The 17,984-nt window shown below is 39.1% G+C and overlaps 1 protein-coding gene across 1 annotated transcript in view; it reads left to right on the plus strand.

The window, feature by feature from the left end:
• The window catches only part of LOC148436185 (uncharacterized), a 125,289-nt gene that overhangs the window by 20,036 nt on the left and 87,269 nt on the right, over window positions 1–17,984 (plus strand). The window contains 2 exon segments of the mRNA XM_088465237.1: window positions 460–2,017; window positions 2,096–2,139. Coding sequence (XP_088321363.1) covers window positions 460–2,017; window positions 2,096–2,139 — 1,602 coding nt within the window.

The following is a 17,984-nucleotide window of genomic DNA, read 5'->3' on the forward strand; positions in this document are numbered from 1 at the left end:
AGAGCAGCAGGTGTTGGGTATATATATGGGCACCAGTGTGTACAATGTATATGTAGCCATAGCTTGTTCTAGAGGTAAGACCTCTGCATTGCCGCAGGTACAGTTCTCCTGGATATTGCTCATCTTACCTACAAGCCTGGAGGCAGCCGTATTATTCTCACATTTCTGCTGTCATTTTATATAAACACCGGTCTGATATATTACAGCACATGTTATAGCTGTATTATCACCACATGTTGCTGTCATGTTACAGAGTAAATTCCAGCACAAATGATTATATTAAAGCTGTAATCCCTGCTCTATGTATAACGGAGCATAAAATGTCAGGTGATGAGTTTTATATTGTGCCTTAGAGCATCGTGAATTTATCCGTTTGATGGTGATTTAAGGTAATTTGATAAGTCTTTATTGGAAAATGAAATTTATGTGGCATCAGTCATATATTAATTTTATTCCCAGCAGATGGAGGTAACAGCAGGAATATCTTGAAGGAAAATCTATATTTATCTCCGGATTGCGAAATAGAAGATAATGACATCAAAGAAGATTCTCCAAGAGAAAACCCCATTACCCCAATTATACATCCAGTACCTCTCAGTGCAGATGTATCACCTGATCCTGCTTATAATGAGGAATGTTCTCCTGGTACCTCTATCGCTGCTCTTAGAGTAGATAAAGTATTTCTCTCTTCTATAGATGACAAATGTTTTACACAGAATACAAAGCCTATTACCAATCAGCCAGCTATGGCAGGTGATAGGCTATTTCCATGTTCTGAGTGTGAGAAATGTTTTAAATATAAATCACATCTTGTTACACATCAGAGAAGTCACACAGGTGAGAAACCATTTTCATGTTCCGAATGTGGGAAATGTTTTACAAACAAATCACAGCTTGTTATACATCTGAGAAGTCACACAGGTGAGAAACCTTTTCCATGTTCTGAGTGTGGAAAATGCTTTACTTGGAAATTACAACTTGGTGTACATCAGAGAAGTCACACAGGTGAGAAACCATTTCCATGCTCTGAGTGTGGGAAATGTTTTACAAACAAATCACTGCTTATTAGACATTTGAGAAGTCACACATGTGAGAAGCCATTTCCATGCTCTGAGTGTGGGAAATGTTTTACAAACAAATCACAGCTTATTAGACATCTGAGAAGTCACACAGGTGAGAAACCATTTCCATGTTCTGAGTGTGGGAAATATTTTACATACAAATCAAAACTAGTTATACATGAGAGAGTTCACACTGGTGAGAAACCATTTCCATGCACTGAGTGTGGGAAATGTTTTACATATAAAATTGATCTTGTTAGACATCAGAGAAGTCACACAGGTGAGAAACCATTTTTGTGTTCTGAGTGTGGGAAATGTTTTATAGGGAAATCACATCTTGTTATACATCAAAGAACTCACACAGGTGAGAAACCATTTCCATGCACTGAATGTGGGAAATGTTTAACACAAAAATCACAACTTGTTAAACATCAGAGAACTCACACAGGTGAGAAACCATTTCCATGTTCTGAGTGTGGAGTAAGTTTTACACAGAAATCAGATCTTGTTTCACATGAGAGATGTCATACAGGTGAGAAACCATTTCCATGTTCTGAGTGTGGAATAAGTTTTACACACAAGTCGGATCTTGTTACTCATCAGAGATGTCATACAGGTGAGAAACCATTTCCATGTTCTGTGTGTGGGAAATGTTTTTCACTAAAATCAAATCTTGTTGCACATCAGAAAAGTCACACAGGTGAAAAACCATTTCCATGTTCTGAGTGTGGGAAATGTTTTACACAGAAATCAAATCTTATTACACATGAGAGACATCACACAGGTGAGAAACCATTTCCATGTTCTGAGTGTGGAATAAGGTTTACACAAAAATCAGATCTTGTTGCTCATCAGAGACGTCATACAGGTGAGAAACCATTTCCATGTTCTGAGTGTGGGAAATGTTTTTCACAAAAATCATATCTTGTTAAACATCACAGACATTACTCAGATTAGCTATTCTCATGATCTGATTGTTAGAAATGACAGAACTAATCTCATTAAACTTTTAATTGTATCCTTGAGTTATTTAGTAACTGCAGCCTTTATATCAATTTGGTATTGGATCACCTGAATGGTATAAAAGTGTGTAGGAAGTCATGAGGAACAGTGGCTAAGGTGGTAACAGAGTTCTGTCATCTAATAATAGATCATAAGGTCTGAGACCTGACAGACCAGTTCCTGCCATCCACCTCCTCCCCTCTATGTAATACCTATTATATGCTGCAGGGAGGCCAAGTGCCCAGAGCAATGGGATGATATAAACAGTTATATCAGATTAATTTGCTAGAGAAAGAAATAAAAGCTGTCGCACACCATCAGGACACAACAGTGAGGAGAGAGGACTGTCCTATATGTGGGTGTCCCTGGTGCTCCAGGTGGTTTCCCCAGTATGTGTATCTTTTATTTTAAATAAACTACTTTTTGTCTACTTCTCTTAACTGAGATTAGAGGATGATGCTATTAAGATCTATTTATGTAACTTAATATTGTGCAGTATGTACTAATACAATATACCTGCTACATTGTAATATGGATTTCCATGTACAAAATGCCAGACGAACATCTACTTTCCACTATTGGGATTTGAGGGAATGTCATATGCTAATTAACTAAAGGAAGTATAATTAAAGTATAATTAAAAGCTTTTATTTTTATTCAGTATATCTGTGTTTGAGTTATGAATAGACCGATATACCTAACACAAATTATGCTGTTTCCAGACGGAATTTCTGCCCTCAGAGCCACCCTCTATAGCCAAGCATGAACATTGAGATTGAAGCTGGGCATATACTTACAGTCCTTTAGAGGAACACCACAGCTGGACACAGAAATGGCTGGATACAGCTCTCATTAATATAAACCCAGAGGTCTGTATTTAACATACAGGAGTTATTTGATGAGATACCAACCAGATTGATTGTTATAACAAACATTGTTTTCAACTGGACACGTGAGAGCGATCATATGTAATAATAAGATATAATTACCTTGGGAAGTAACGATCCATCTTTATCTAGAAGTGAGATCCAGTGGGCATATTATTCAGTGCCTATATTTTTTTATATATGCTTATTGTGATTTAATATATTTTTTGTTGAGTGTAAAAAGATTTGTTAAATTTTTTTCTTGCATCTTGACCATTATTGGTTCTGCCATGCCTAGTACTTGTGTAGTTAATAGGTGGAATTAATTAGCGCAAAACCTTGTTTCTTCAGGTTCCATAGGGCTCCACAGGGAGACATTGGGGGGAAGGGAAGTGTAGATGGTGGATGAAGACCGGACACCAGTTAAGCTTTTGGACTCTCAGAATGCTCCAGTCCTTCCCTCCTATACCCTGAGGCAAATCAGTTTGCCAGGTGTCCGGCAGGAGCTGGATCACATCTATAACGTTGGGCAGCATTATGCAACCCAAGCTTTTAATTTAATTTTATTTTTTTTCTACAATGAGCAAGCAGCACTAGACGTCTGGGCTGCCGCTCCATCACCCCTCTGCGGCGACTCAGCAGGGCTCCCGGGGACCGTGCTAGCGGGCCCTGCGGATGGACCCCAGGCTGCAGCCAAAACTTCAGGGGACAGAAGCGGTAACCCGCATTTCAGCACTTACCTCTGTCTGAGGGGACAGGCCGGAGGCGCTGAGTGCGGACAACAGTGCATCCGGAACTCCACGGCACCACCAGGGTACATATTGGAGTGGGAGTCCAGCATCCCAGTGGTTAATAATCAGCCTGGGGAGGTCAGCTCACCCTTCATGTGACCCCTCCCCCAACTTGCTGCCCTGAGCTGTTCATCCTCCTACGCCCCCTCAGATCCCTGGCATCCATTTTCTTCAGGCACAGCCACAGCTGTTTTGAAGAGAAAAATAACTTTTTGGGGCACTCAAATACAAATATTGATAAACTTACAATGTAGCTTTTATTTTATGTTTATCAATATTTGTCTTTGAGTGTTCCCAAACAGAGTTTTTTTTCTCTTCTAAACCATTTTCCCATGTCTATATACTCAGGGGAGCACCTCCATGCCTGTTATTTGTGATACTCTGACTAGGGTATAATTCTGAAAAATTGTGGATAATTATACACTGTTTTATATCATCTATACTGTTTCTATGATCCTTTGCTCAAAATATATTCCCCGACTTCCCTTTTCTAGTTTGTGACAGCCACACAACGCTGGGTCTGGTCCCCTCATACCTCTCCTAAGAGCCAGGTTATGTAGCGCTAAAGCCTACCAGATACTGCGGTCTGAGTAGCTGATTGTAGTGCCCTTTGCAGTTATATTGATTTCTGCATTGTATGTGACTTATGCTAGTGCTGTCTGTGTATTCTCACTGTTCTGTCAGCTTATGCCTTTCCCTTTTTTGTATAGAGGGTCCACTGTACTTCACATGTACTTTTTTGTATAGAGGGTCCACTGTACTTCACATGTACTTGTATTTGTGAAGGCTGTCACATACTGTGTTATTGCACTCTGCTCAGTGCCATATTCTGTGCTGTGTTCCCCTGCAGGTGTATCTAAACTAAGGCAGGGACTACTGTACTACATATACACTTGTATTTGTGAAAAGCTGTCACATACTTAGTGGTTGCATGCTACTCAGTGCCATATTGTGTGCTATACTATCCTGCAGCTACATCTAGCAAAGGCAAGGGTAGCAAGAAATCTGCTGCACCTACAGTATACTGCTCTCATGCAAATCCTGTACAGCAGGCTTAACTCAGGAGGATTTAATTCAGGATGGGCTATGTGTAACCTGTTATAAGACACCAGGCCAATCAGCCCCTTCCCAGGAACCCCACTGGGCTTCCTTCTCACAGGTGTTAGCTACTATAGCAGACCGCCTCAGCCTTGGCAGTAATTCCCCCTATGGGGTTGCCACAACAGGTCAGGCGATACATGTGCCTCCTATGCCTCCTCCATGGGTAGACATACTCCAACTCTACAGAGTTTAGCGGCTACCTCCACACCCTTTCAAAATATGTTGCAAGGTGAGAAGCCCCTAACCATTAAAACTACTAAAGGTGTCTACACACATAGCGATGTGCTCACGATCTGACATTGTGTACGATTTCCCCTGAACTCTTCCCGGGAGCTCCCCGGCAGTTGTGGACACGATTAGGTCAAAAAAGCTGCCAATTTGACACACGATCTATCGTGAATAGTTATAAACAAAAGCAAAATTGTATCTGCACAGACTAATATTCCAAGAATTGAATATAATATTTCTTTCTTGTTTAGTATTTATATCTTGTCATGGAAGGGGTGCACCCAGGAACAAAATCAACTTAAGAAAAAAACAAAGAAAAATGTGTTCCTATTGAGGCACTCACAAGATCATATTTATCATTGGTATAATTCATTCACCATCTGGGATATGAGAATAAAGGCTATTGCCCAAGTATCATAAAATATAACCTTTATTATGTATCCTTAAAATAAAAAGCAAGCAAAATATTAAAAATTGAAAAGATTGAAAAAACAATAAGTTGTAATAAATTTATTTATGGATCTTGTCTTCAATGTGTTAATATGTATGGTCTCTATCCTATATTGTATTACATGGAATTACCAAATACAGACATCATACTATACTCAAGGTTATGAAATCCACATTTGTCCTGTGAAAATCCACAGGTAAACATATACGGTGACTGAGCTACTCCAATATTAATCAGTTGGATTCTGAGATCTAAAATGATCCTAAGTACATCCACAGATATGGAAATATTAATGACGGGACTGCTCCAATGTAATCAAGTGGTAGCATGGGTCCATGTTTAACCAATGGTCACAAATGTTGCCCTCACCGTCAAGAATATATATAACACATAAGCATACATTAGAAAAAATCATCAGTTGTTTTAATCTTCAGATGAAAATATATACCCGGGGGTCACAATAAACCACTGCTCTGATAAATATATCAAATTGCTGTCAGCTCAAGACGTCCACCTTAATTGTTCGTATTATTCCTGTGTCGCTGTGTCCATAATATGTAGCATGTCTCCCAAAAGCATCTCGAAATAACTATTGAATACTCCTAGATTCACAGATCACGTGGTTTAATTGGGACTTAACAAGCTATACCTCTATTAGTTAATACAATATCCAAAAAGGACTAGATGTGACTGCTTATCTGGTTATCATATAGCAACAAAAAGCAGTGTGTCAATTCTGTCGCTGTTAGCAAGGCAATATCCTTAAAATGGAGTGATATTTAATGGATCTTTAGCACTCATAGTAGCAATCACTTGATTCCAAATATTTAGTATCATTAATTGGCCCTATATTCAATCTATGCACACAAATGCAGGGACCACGTGGAGTAATTAGCGTCTCCTGATCGTTATAGTCAGATTGCAGAGATTCATATGATAGTTTAATCAATTCTATGGTTGAATTTCACAGGCTACATATCTTGTATTAAATATAGCCGCTATCCAGTTGTAATTATGTAATGGTGAACAGTGTATCAATATTATCACCATTCACAGAGGAGACTTCCCATAGTATCCACGTGTGTCAGCTATATTCATTCAAGATTATGTATCACTCACAAGGATTGAGTTTATTCTCCTAGATTAGGCCTACACACATAGATAGAAAAGCCACGTGAGATGGTTAGTGTCTCTCTCTAATAATTATAGCCGGAGTGAAAATATTCATAATAATAACTCTGAACACAGGACCATAGTGGTATCTACAAAGTAACGCTAGTAGCGCCCAGTACAACTATTAAACAACATTATAGCCTGGTGGCATCATGTATTTTGAAGACATTTGATGTTTCACTGTTAAAACATACAACACACGCTGTCAGGCGCGTGCTGCTACCCTGACGTACGTTTTGCACTGAGCTTATTCATAGGAGCAACCCGACCGCCAGGATGCTCGTCTCTTTATTCACATTTGGAGCCAATCACTCTTCCGGGATTTGATAGACAGAAGTGTTCTCCTATCAACGCTATTACTCCGTCACCAACTAATCAGTGTTTGTTGATTCGGAGATGAAGTAAACCCGGTATTTTCTATTCAGCCAAATAACATATCAGTAAGAGATCCCTAGTGACCATTCTTATTTATTAACATCCTATCATAATAACCTTCAATAATTTCTCATAAGAAGGTTCCATATGTACGTTTATTTACATCAATCACTGGGATATTAAAGTATGTAAAATATATATAACTACATGTTCCAGAGGTAATAATATAATAGAGTTAATTTATTAACCATAAATACTATAGATGAATAAAATTCATTATAAAAAACAAATAGATATAATATATATTAATTATTAATAACAATAGTCGATCCCTTCAGATATTAAAAATTAATACAATAAACACCTCAATGTGTTGTGAAAAATAAATACTTATTATTAAAACATGTAAGTAATTATAATATTAATAAGAAAAAAGTCCCACTATGTTAAAAAATAAAAATAAGAATGAAAAGTAAACAACAAAAATGTTTATATACATGCATACTAAGTAGTTGAGATAATTCTAAATTAATCCATGTGTGAGTGTAAATATAAATATGGTCAAAACATATTTATTATATATAAAAAATGTTAATCCTGTGTATTTAAAGTGTTAGTAAAAATAAATATATATTAAGTGTAAGTGTAAATAAAGGTGTAAAAGTGTCCACTTAATCCCTATATAATATTTATTCCATTATATAGCATGAATTCTATATTCCTTTAATATCTCCCATATATGAGAAAATCATTTAATAAACTGAAGTAAATTAGATCTTCCGATTATAAACTCTAGATTTAGTCTCTTAGACATGAACTATATATCTCATCCCCATTTATTCCAAGAAGATGTTATAATTAATATATTCATTTAGTCCAGTTGGTTGTAAGCTACCAAAGAGAAAAGTCCACTGGCTTTCTCGTTTAAATAGTTCCTGTGTGAGATTGCCACCTCTTATACCTAGGTGTATTTGTTCTATGCCAAAGATCTTTAATACTTCTGGATTTCCCTGATGTTTATCATAGAAATGTCTGGCCACTGATGTAAGTTGTTTAAACTTTTCAAGGTCTCTTTTGGAATTCCTGATGGATCCTACATGCTCCAGCACCCTTTGGCCCTCATTCAGAGTCGTTCATTAGCATCAGTACGCTCGTTGCGTTCCGATGTTTGGAAACCACGCATGCGCCGGTGTTCCACTGCGCATGTGCGTTTTGCAGATTGCAAGCTTTTTTTGTCTCGTTCGTCAAATTGCGAACAGGAAGTGACATGTCAATTGTGATTGACAGAACAGGCCGTTTTTGGGCGTTGATGGGGGTGGAGATGGGAAAACGCAGGCGTGGCGAGGCGTTTTTGGGGCGTACATAAATTTTCAAATGCGAACGTCAAATGTGTTCGTACCAAGTCATATACGTCACTGCCTCTTTCCGTTCAAACTGCTCGCACAGCTTGGGGTCTGGATTACTCGACCACAATGGCAATGGCCTTGTCCTCCGTCCCGGGCCTCCATGATGTTTCATCGATTAATCACGGCTTGTCAGCAAAACAATCAATTTTGAATTGAAAACCAGCTTGTAGTGTGTTTTGAAAAGAGTTTTTTTGGTTAGCACAAAACCGTACGCAGGTGGAAATCATAGCTGCTAATTTCAGGATTACACAATCAATTAGCGTACATTTGTAGGTAAGTTTTTTTTTTTTTTTTGGGGGGGGTTTTGTGCTATTGTAACAATAATGTAATCATGTTTGTGTGTATTTTTCCATTTTGCTTTGGTCAGGAGAATTTGCATCCTTATGTAATTTTTAAAGTGTTCCTTAAAAAGCCCTGAATTTGAAAATAAACACATTTTCAGGCCCATTTTTAGCAAACACTTTTTGGCCAGTGTTAGGCAACAAAAAAGAATATTTGGGACAAACATAAAAGGTATAGGCAACTTAAACCAAACAATTAAAAACAATTCACAAGAAAGGAGAGGGAAGTTTTGGCCAGAAAGGAATATGGGGCAAGCACAGAAGGAGTGTGGGAAAAGTAGCCAGTGCTGTCAACGTTTTTTCCCCCGTTTGGCTGGGGGAGGGTGGGCGCCAGACCGGGTCCGGGATGTCATCTGGCTGGCCTGTCCAGAGGCAGATGTTGTGGCCTCTGGACTTGGCACAGGGCTAGGCACATTTGGAGGATTGGCTGATGTTGTGCCAGAGGTGGAGGATCCTGATGTTCCAGCAGGAAGGGAGGTCGGCTCCACCATGTGCTGGCGAACGAGCTGCTCCAGGGCATTGGCGATGCGGATGTTGGCCCTGGTATTTTCCACCAGGGCCTGACCAATGGTCACGTTGGCCGCAGCATTTTGCTCCAGGGCCTCAGCCACCCGTAGCAGACTGGCGTCCATCCTCTGCAGAATCTCCGTATGGTAATCCGGTTTAAAATTGAGTTCTGTGAGGAGTGCCACTGCCTGCGAGGGGGATTGCCCTTGACTGGCTTCTGCAGAGTCCTCAGCCGGATGTACTGGTTCCTCCCCTGCAGAGCCAGCAGAAATTCTGCGGCCAAGGCTCCCCTCTGGCGCAGACTCATCCGCCTGTGTCTCTGTGAGAAAAATGAGAAAAGAGTCACATTAGAATCTACATATTGGCACAATAACATTTCAGATTTGGTTACATCACAATATTTACCTGGGACAACATGAGGAGCCGCAAAGTCTGGCATGTCCATATCCATGTTGGACACGCCAAACACCTCTACATCCTGCACACACCCCTGTGCCAGCTCTTCCAAATCATTCATCTCCAATGACACAGGGGTGGGAACTCCACCTGTCCCCCTTGCGTGCCTAGCCCTGTCAGCCAGTTTTTGCTTCAGGTGATATTTGAAGTCTTGCCATCTGTGGGTGAAAAATTTGGCATTATTCCTGCATTATTTGTCCCTGTATACTTTTTTTTTATTTAGGTTTTAACTTACCGCCGTTTGACATCCCGGGCTAGACGGACATAATCACCCACCCTATTGACAGCACTGGCTATCTCCTCCCACATTCTCCACTTCTGGCTTGCACCCATATTCCTGTCTGCCTGTGGCAGGATGTCCACACACTTCTGTACCAAAACCTCCATCTCCTTTCTTGTGAATTGTGGCTGCCTTTTTTGGGGGGGGCGCTTGGCCAGGAAGACTGGGCCCAGCAGCCTCTTCCATGTCATCCTCAACACCTATTGACATTACATTTTTTTAATTTGACATGTCAATCTTTCACTATATTCTTAATCAAAATAATCGTAGAATATAAATTAGAGAATTACTTACCGTCCGCCTCTTGGCCATTGTTGTGCGGGTCTGTAGCCATTTTGAGAGATACCAATTGAACTACACCAGACCGTTTGTGTTTTTCCGTGACGTATTTATACATGCGTCCTTATTTTTCGACCGCATCATTGATTGTGCGCTCCTATGATCCGTCCTTAATTTGAGCGGGAAACGAAACACTATTTTTGGCTGTTGGCGACTCGAGTCGAGGTAGCGGGTGTTGTTTGTTGGAGGTTGCGTGGTTCGGAGTGTATTGTTGGAGGGAGTAGTGTTTGGAGTTGGTTTTTTGGAGTGTGTTCGAGGCGTTTTTTGGAAAACAACTTTCCGTTCGCATTTTTTGTTCTGGTTATTTTATTTGTGTTGAATTTTTTATGTAAGTTTTTACCTGTCCTCCTTGTGTAAAATTTTGTTCTACCATTTATTAATTAGGGGTCCAAAATGTTTTTTTTTTTTTTGTAGTTTTTTTTTGGCAGTGCCCCAATGACGTTTTTGTTCTGTGACTTATTTATCGTGTATTGGTAAGTTTTGATTTAAACTTTATTGTAAAATATTCATGTATTGTTCTTCGCAAATTTTGGACTCATTATTGTTTTTTTTCTTGTTTTTTGGGATGTTCAAAATGCGAACCATTTAGCGCACTTTTATTGGCTTTATTCCCCTGGTCAAAATGCGAACCATTTAGCGCACTATTATTGGCTTTATTCCCCTGGTCAAAATGCTAACCATTTAGCGCACTTTTATTGGCTTTATTCCCCTGGTTAAAATGCGAACCATTTAGCGCACTTTTATTGGCTTTATTCCCCTGGTCAAAATGCAAACCATTTAGCGCTCAAAATTTAAAAAATTTAAATTATGGGGGCAAATTGTGGAAGTCCTCTCAATGTAGGTTTACTATTGTTCGAAATGTGTGCTCACCCCCTTTTTTTTGGCACAATTTAAAATAAAATGTAAAAAACAAAATGGACAACCAAAATTCATTATTTATTTATTTTTTGGAAATGTAGGTTTTTGAAATCATGACAATACCCCGGCATGTAAGCATCTTTGGATTTTAACGTAAAGATAAGTATTTTTTTAATTATTTTGGGGCAAGATACCTTAACTATAATTCTTACCATATCAGGTTGATGTTGGTCGTCTTATTGTGGCCATGCTGCCGGAAGCCGACCAACCTCAATCTCGTCCCAGGCGTAGGCATCGTAGGCGTGCTAGGCCCCAGCTATATAGAACACGTGTCACCGTTTTTGGAATGCCCGATGATGAGGTGTTAAGGCGCTACCGTCTTCCGCCCCAAATCATCATAGACACTCTCTCATTAATAGAGAGTGATCTTGAGCGGCATATTGACAGTCCAACAGCAATACCACCACTTACGCAATTAATGGTGGTGTTACATTTCTGTGCCTCAGGATTCTTTCAAAGCACGGTGGGAATAGTTGCGGGAATCTCCCAATCCTCCTTTTCAAGGATCCTGAGGGCAGTGATGGAGGCCCTTTTCAAACACCTCCATCATTTTATTTAAATTCCTTTGGATATGGGTTCCCTTAGTGTGGCGAAGGCCAATTTTTACCAAATAGCTGGCTTCCCACACATCATAGGGGTTGTGGATGGTACTCACATACCACTTCAGCCTCCAGCATGGCTGGAGGCCAGTTTTCGGAACCGAAAACACTATCACTCACTGAATGTAATGGTGGTATGTGATGCCTCCCTCCAGATCCTGTCCCTGAATGCAAAATTACCCGGGAGTGCACATGACTCATTCGTCATCCGGCAATCAGGGATTTGGCTGAAATTAAACAACCTACAAGCTGGTGATGCGTGGCTTCTGGGTAAGTGGAGACCTTTAGTAGATACCAATGCTAAGCTTGATACACAGTGATCCTGATGTCACATCTTTTTCACAGGAGACAGTGGCTACCCTTGCACGCCCTGGCTGCTCACTCCTTATTTGGCTCCCACACCAGGCCCACAAAGTGATTTTAATTCTGCACTTACAGCCACCAGGCAAGTGGTGGAGTGCTGTATCGGCCTTTTAAAAGGCCGATTCAGATGCCTCCACCTCTCTGGTGGCGAGCTCATGTATTTGCCGGATATGGTTTAAAAAATTGTGGTCCTGTGTGGGATATTTCACAACATCGCCATAAGGAGTGGTGTCCCAATGCAGCCAGAGGATGCCTTGCCTGAGGATGGCCCCCCCAAGGTTGGTCGGAGGTCAGTATGTAGGGGGGCCATACGCGATGATGTGGTGGCCAGATTCTTTAGGTAATTATTGACACAAAATAAGTTATTTAACACAATGTAGAAAGGTTTTTTTTTTAAATCAAATTAATAGATTTTTTATTTCCCATCTTGTGTTTTCTTTCATAATATTTTGGATTGAAACAATGACTACTTCCTGTTCCCCAAAAATGACTTCATGTGGCCACATTGGATATATATTCTGGACCCAATTTTGAAACGCAACATTTGTGGAATCATGTTGGCATGCTCATTCGTCAACCAGTTCTTGATTTTTAGTTTATTTTTTATTATGGTGTTTGCTGGTTTTTACAGTTTGTGATCACTGTGTGTATTGTTTGTGACCCAAAACTTTGTGTTTATATTTTGTGGTGAATACATTTTTGGTTATTTGATTCAAAACAATTCTTTTCGACATTACAAGCAAGTGTAAGCAGGTTCACCCAAGGAAAAGTTGCTTAATGGCTAATCCTGTAATGTGTCAATTTGCTCATTATTTAACTATGCTTTGTGGGTAAAAACCAACACCAAAAGGTATTATGTCGAATCAGTATGTTTTTGAATCTCGGCCTAAGCAGGTTTACACAAAAATGTTGCCATGTAAATAAAAACTAAACCCAACAAAACATCTGGTGACTCTACAAACCTATTGTTAGTGTTAGGTGTTTCATGTGCCTGCTTTAAAAAAACAACATAACCCAATCTTAGTTACATTAGTTTCAAATACTTGCTGCAAGAGTCTACTTATGTAAGTTTAAACAATCTAAGATTTTCAAACAAGGAATGAGACTGTATTCAAAATTTTATTTTTTATTTTCGATAATTAATTTTGGGCAAATCAAAAAAAATTAGGAGCGCAGGCTCCCCGCCATCCTATCCAGGACCACCAGCAGTCCGATCATGTGCCCCCGCATCAGCTGGACACAACCGGCTAGGTCCGCCAAATGCCTCTGGTCCTCTGTGGGTTAGAAAATTGTGGTGCTTACTAAAAAGAATCCATAATTTATGAATTTAAAAAAAAAATAAAGGAAAATAGACTTAGCAAAAAGTGACAATAGTGTTGCACAAACCACATTAAAAAAAACACCTTGAACAATAAAAAAATGTTAAAACAAAAAACCTTACAAATCTAGCAACCGTAAACCAGAGATACAAGTTTGACTGTTTTGACATGTGGGATATGTGTATGGGGAAATCAGCTGTGAAATGTAAATACAAACAGATATAACCAACCTTTAAAAATAAAAAAAAAGGAAAAGGCACAGACAAAGGATTACATCAACACATTTTCCTCCAAAAAAAAGTAGAAAAGGGAAACATACCGTTGTGAATGACGGCTGGCCCCGAAACCACTCCATCGTCCTCCTCGGAGGTGGTCACATTTCCCAAGGAGGTGGGAGGGGTGATTAATGACTCGGGAGATGGGGTGGTCAAGAGAGGGGTGAGTTTAGGGGAGGGGGAATTGGGATGGAGGGGAAATTGCCAAGAGGGATGGGCGACAGGGTCTGGGCAGGCTGGGGTGGAGGGGGAATTTGGGGAATTTTGGGGAGAGGAGGTTTGGCTGGGGGTTGGGGAGAGGGGACGAGAGCGACGGCGTTGACGCCGTAGTCTTCGCTCGGCCCCTAAATGATGGGAAACACATTGAGGTTAGTTTAGAACATCACCTTGGTAAACGCTAATTGTTTAACCCAAAAAAAGGTAAACATGCACACGCAGGTATGAGTGAAAACAATAAACAGGCCAAACAAGAAAACATGCACATGCAGATATGAGTGAAAACAAGAAACAGGCCAAACAAGAAAACATGCACACGCAGATATGAGTGAAAACAAGAAACAGGCCAAACAAGAAAACGTGCACACGCAGATATGAGTGAAAACAAGAAACAGGCCAAACAAGAAAACATGCACACGCAGATATGAGTGAAAACAAGAAACAGGCCAAACAAGAAAACATGCACACGCAGATAGGGCCACAAAGATAAACAGGAAAACCAAACAAAGCATAACTTACCTTGTGCTATACGCATGCGAAAACATGCCAGCAAGCGGGGCGTCCGCCGTTGAAGGTTGGACCACCTGCGCTCCAGCTGGCCGATCTTTCGGCGTGAGCCGAAGGAACGCAGGCGGCCGCGAACCTCCGCATAGGCGGCACGCTTTTCCCGATTGCTGATGGGGGGAGGCTGGCTGGTGATACGCCTGTCCATCACCTCTGTAAGAACCAGAAGCTCTCGCTTGGTGAAGGAAGAGGCTCTCATGATGGCAATGGTGTATTTTTAATAAAACAGTTTTAATAAAGACCAGAAAATAATTTTGATTGGCTAATGTAGTTGGGACATTAACAGGAACCATTCTATTGGTTAGTGTATGAGTCATGTGTTCGACAGGCCAAAAAATCTATTGTGAGTTATGATAGGCTTGATGCAGTAACATGCGTAAGCTAATTTAAATAAAGAAATGAACCCAGTAAAATATGCGTGGGTAAAAACACGGAAAACAAATGGATAATTGGCTCAAACGTATTTTGGCAAAAGGAAACCATTGTTTAAACCGTACGTATTCTGCGGGTAAACAAAAACACGGACAAGAGTAAAGTTTATTGAAAAAAAAAAAAAAAAAAACGAACACATGTGAAGAGCAATTAAGCTAATTGATATATTGATTGGCATGATATGATTGAAGGAGGTAGGCAGAATTTACGAGCAGGTAATCGAATCTGACAGGCCCACTTCCGGTTGGTACTTGTGCGAGCGTTCCCTGCAAGCCAAATTGGGGATGTACGCTCGCTATTTGGCTCGCTCGTTAGCTAGAGGAGGGGTTGGGTGACTATGGGGCGGAATAGCTGCGTACGAAATTACGAGCGAGCGCTTGAATTTACATATTTCGGCTCGTACGCCGAACGTGCGAACGGCCACTTGCGTCCGGGTCTGAATGAGGGCCTTTGTTTTAATGGTCTGGTCATCATGCCAATATAATGCATCTCGCATGGGCATGTAATGCAATAAATAACTCCAGATGTTCTATAGTTGATTAGATCTTGAATTTAATGTATCTTGCCATATTTATCCTTAAACTCCTTAGTTTTTTGCATGAACTTGCAAGCTTTGCAATCTCCACATTTAAAAGAGCCCTTGGTCTCCAGAATTCTTTTCTTCCTCAACAAAATGGCTGTGTAACAAATTAATCTTTAAGATTTGCTGAGCGTCGCTAACTTAATGAGGCCCTTGGTCCTAATACCTTAGCCAAGTCCTGATCTAGTGTGAGAACATGCCAATGTTTGTTAATGACTTCTGTAATTTGTCGCCATTCCATACAGAAATCTCCAACGAATCTGACTACTTCTGATTGTTTCTTCTGTTTCTTTCTATATAAGAAGAGAGTTCCTGTCCTTCATGGTAGCTCCATAATGTGCCTTTTTAATTTCCCTCCTACTGTAGCCCCACTGTATTAGTCTCTGCGTGAGTTCTCATGATCTACTTTGAAACTAATTCATCAGAACAATTCCTTTTAAGACGCAAAAACTCCCCTTTGGGTATACCTTTTAATACCGGAGGCAAATGCGCACTGTTCTTGTGTAGGATGCTATTTGTTGCCGTCTGTTTCCTATATAGATCTGTAGAGATCTGACCGTCTTTCATCTTTTTAATCGTCAGATCCAGGAAGGTTACCTCTTCTTCACTCATTTCATAAGTCAGTTTTAAATTTAAATAGTTGTTATTGAGTAATTCAATAAATTCCATCAGTATCTCTTTGGGACATCCCATAGAATCAAGAGATCATCTATGTATCTCATCCATATGAGTACATATATTGTATATTTCTCATTTATCTCATTGAATACCATGGTCTCCTCCTAATTTACTTCAGTTTATTAAATGATTTTCTCATAGATGGGAGATATTAAAGGAATATAGAATTCATGCTATATAATGGGATAAATATTATATAGGGATTAATTGGACACTTTTACACCTTTATTTACACTTACACTTAATATATATTTATTTTTACTAACACTTTAAATACACAGGGTTAAATTTTTTTATATATAATAAATATGTATTGACCATATTTATATTTACACTCACACATGGATTAATTTATAATTATCTCAACTACTTAGTATGCATGTATATAAACATTTTTGTTGTTTACTTTTCATTCTTATTTTTATTTTTTAATATAGTGGCCCTTTTTTCATATTAATATTATAATTACTTACATGTTTTAATAATAAGTATTTATTTATTTTTCACAACACATTGAGGTGTTTATTGTATTAATTTTTAATATCTGAAGGGATCGACTATTGTTATTAATAATTAATATATATTATATCTATTTGTTTTTTATAATGAATTTTATTCATCTATAGTATTTATGGTTAATAAATTAACTCTATTATATTATTACCTCTGGAACATGTAGTTATATATATTTTACATACTTTAATATCCCAGTGATTGATGTAAATAAAGCATACATATGGAACCCTCTTATGAGAAATTATTGAAGGTTATTATGATAGGATGTTAATAAATAAGAATGGTCACTAGGGATCTCTTACTGATATGTTATTTGGCTGAATAGAAAATACCGGGTTTACTTCATCTCCGAATCAACAAACACTGATTAGTTGTTGACGGAGTAATAGCGTTGATAGGAGAACACTTCTGTCTATCAAATCCCGGAAGAGTGATTGGCTCCAAATGTGAATAAAGAGACGAGCATCCTGGCGGTCGGGTTGCTCCTATGAATAAGCTCAGTGCGAAACGTATGTCAGGGTAGCAGCACACGCCTGACAGCGTGTGTTGTATGTTTTAACAGTGAAACTTATCAAATGTCTTCAAAATACATGATGCCACCAGGCTATAATGTTAATAGTTGTACTGGGCACTACTAGCGTTACTTTGTAGATACCACTATGGTCCTGTGTTCAGAGTTATTATTATGAATATTTTCACTCCGGCTATAATTATTAGAGACACTAACCATCTCACGTGGCTTTTCTATCTATGTGTGTAGACCTAATCTAGGAGAATAAACTCAATCCTTGTGAGTGATACATAATCTTGAATGAATATAGCTGACACATGGATACTATGGGAAGTCTCCTCTGTGAATGGTGACAATATTGATACACTGTTTACCATTACATAATTACAACTGGATAGCGGCTATATTTAATACAAGATATGTAGCCTGTGAAATTCAACTATAGAATTGATTAAACTATCATATGAATCTCTGCAATCTGACTATAACAATCAGGAGACGCTAATTACTCAAAGTGATGCCTGCATTTTTGTGCATAGATTGAATATATGGCCAATTAATGATACTAAATATTTGGAATCAATTGATTGCTACTATGAGTGCAAAAGATCCATTAAATATCACTCCATTTTAAGC

This window comes from Taudactylus pleione, unplaced genomic scaffold (genome assembly GCF_031769625.1).
Source record: "Taudactylus pleione unplaced genomic scaffold, aTauple2 ptg001919l, whole genome shotgun sequence".
NCBI classification, from domain to species: Eukaryota; Metazoa; Chordata; class Amphibia; order Anura; family Myobatrachidae; genus Taudactylus; species Taudactylus pleione.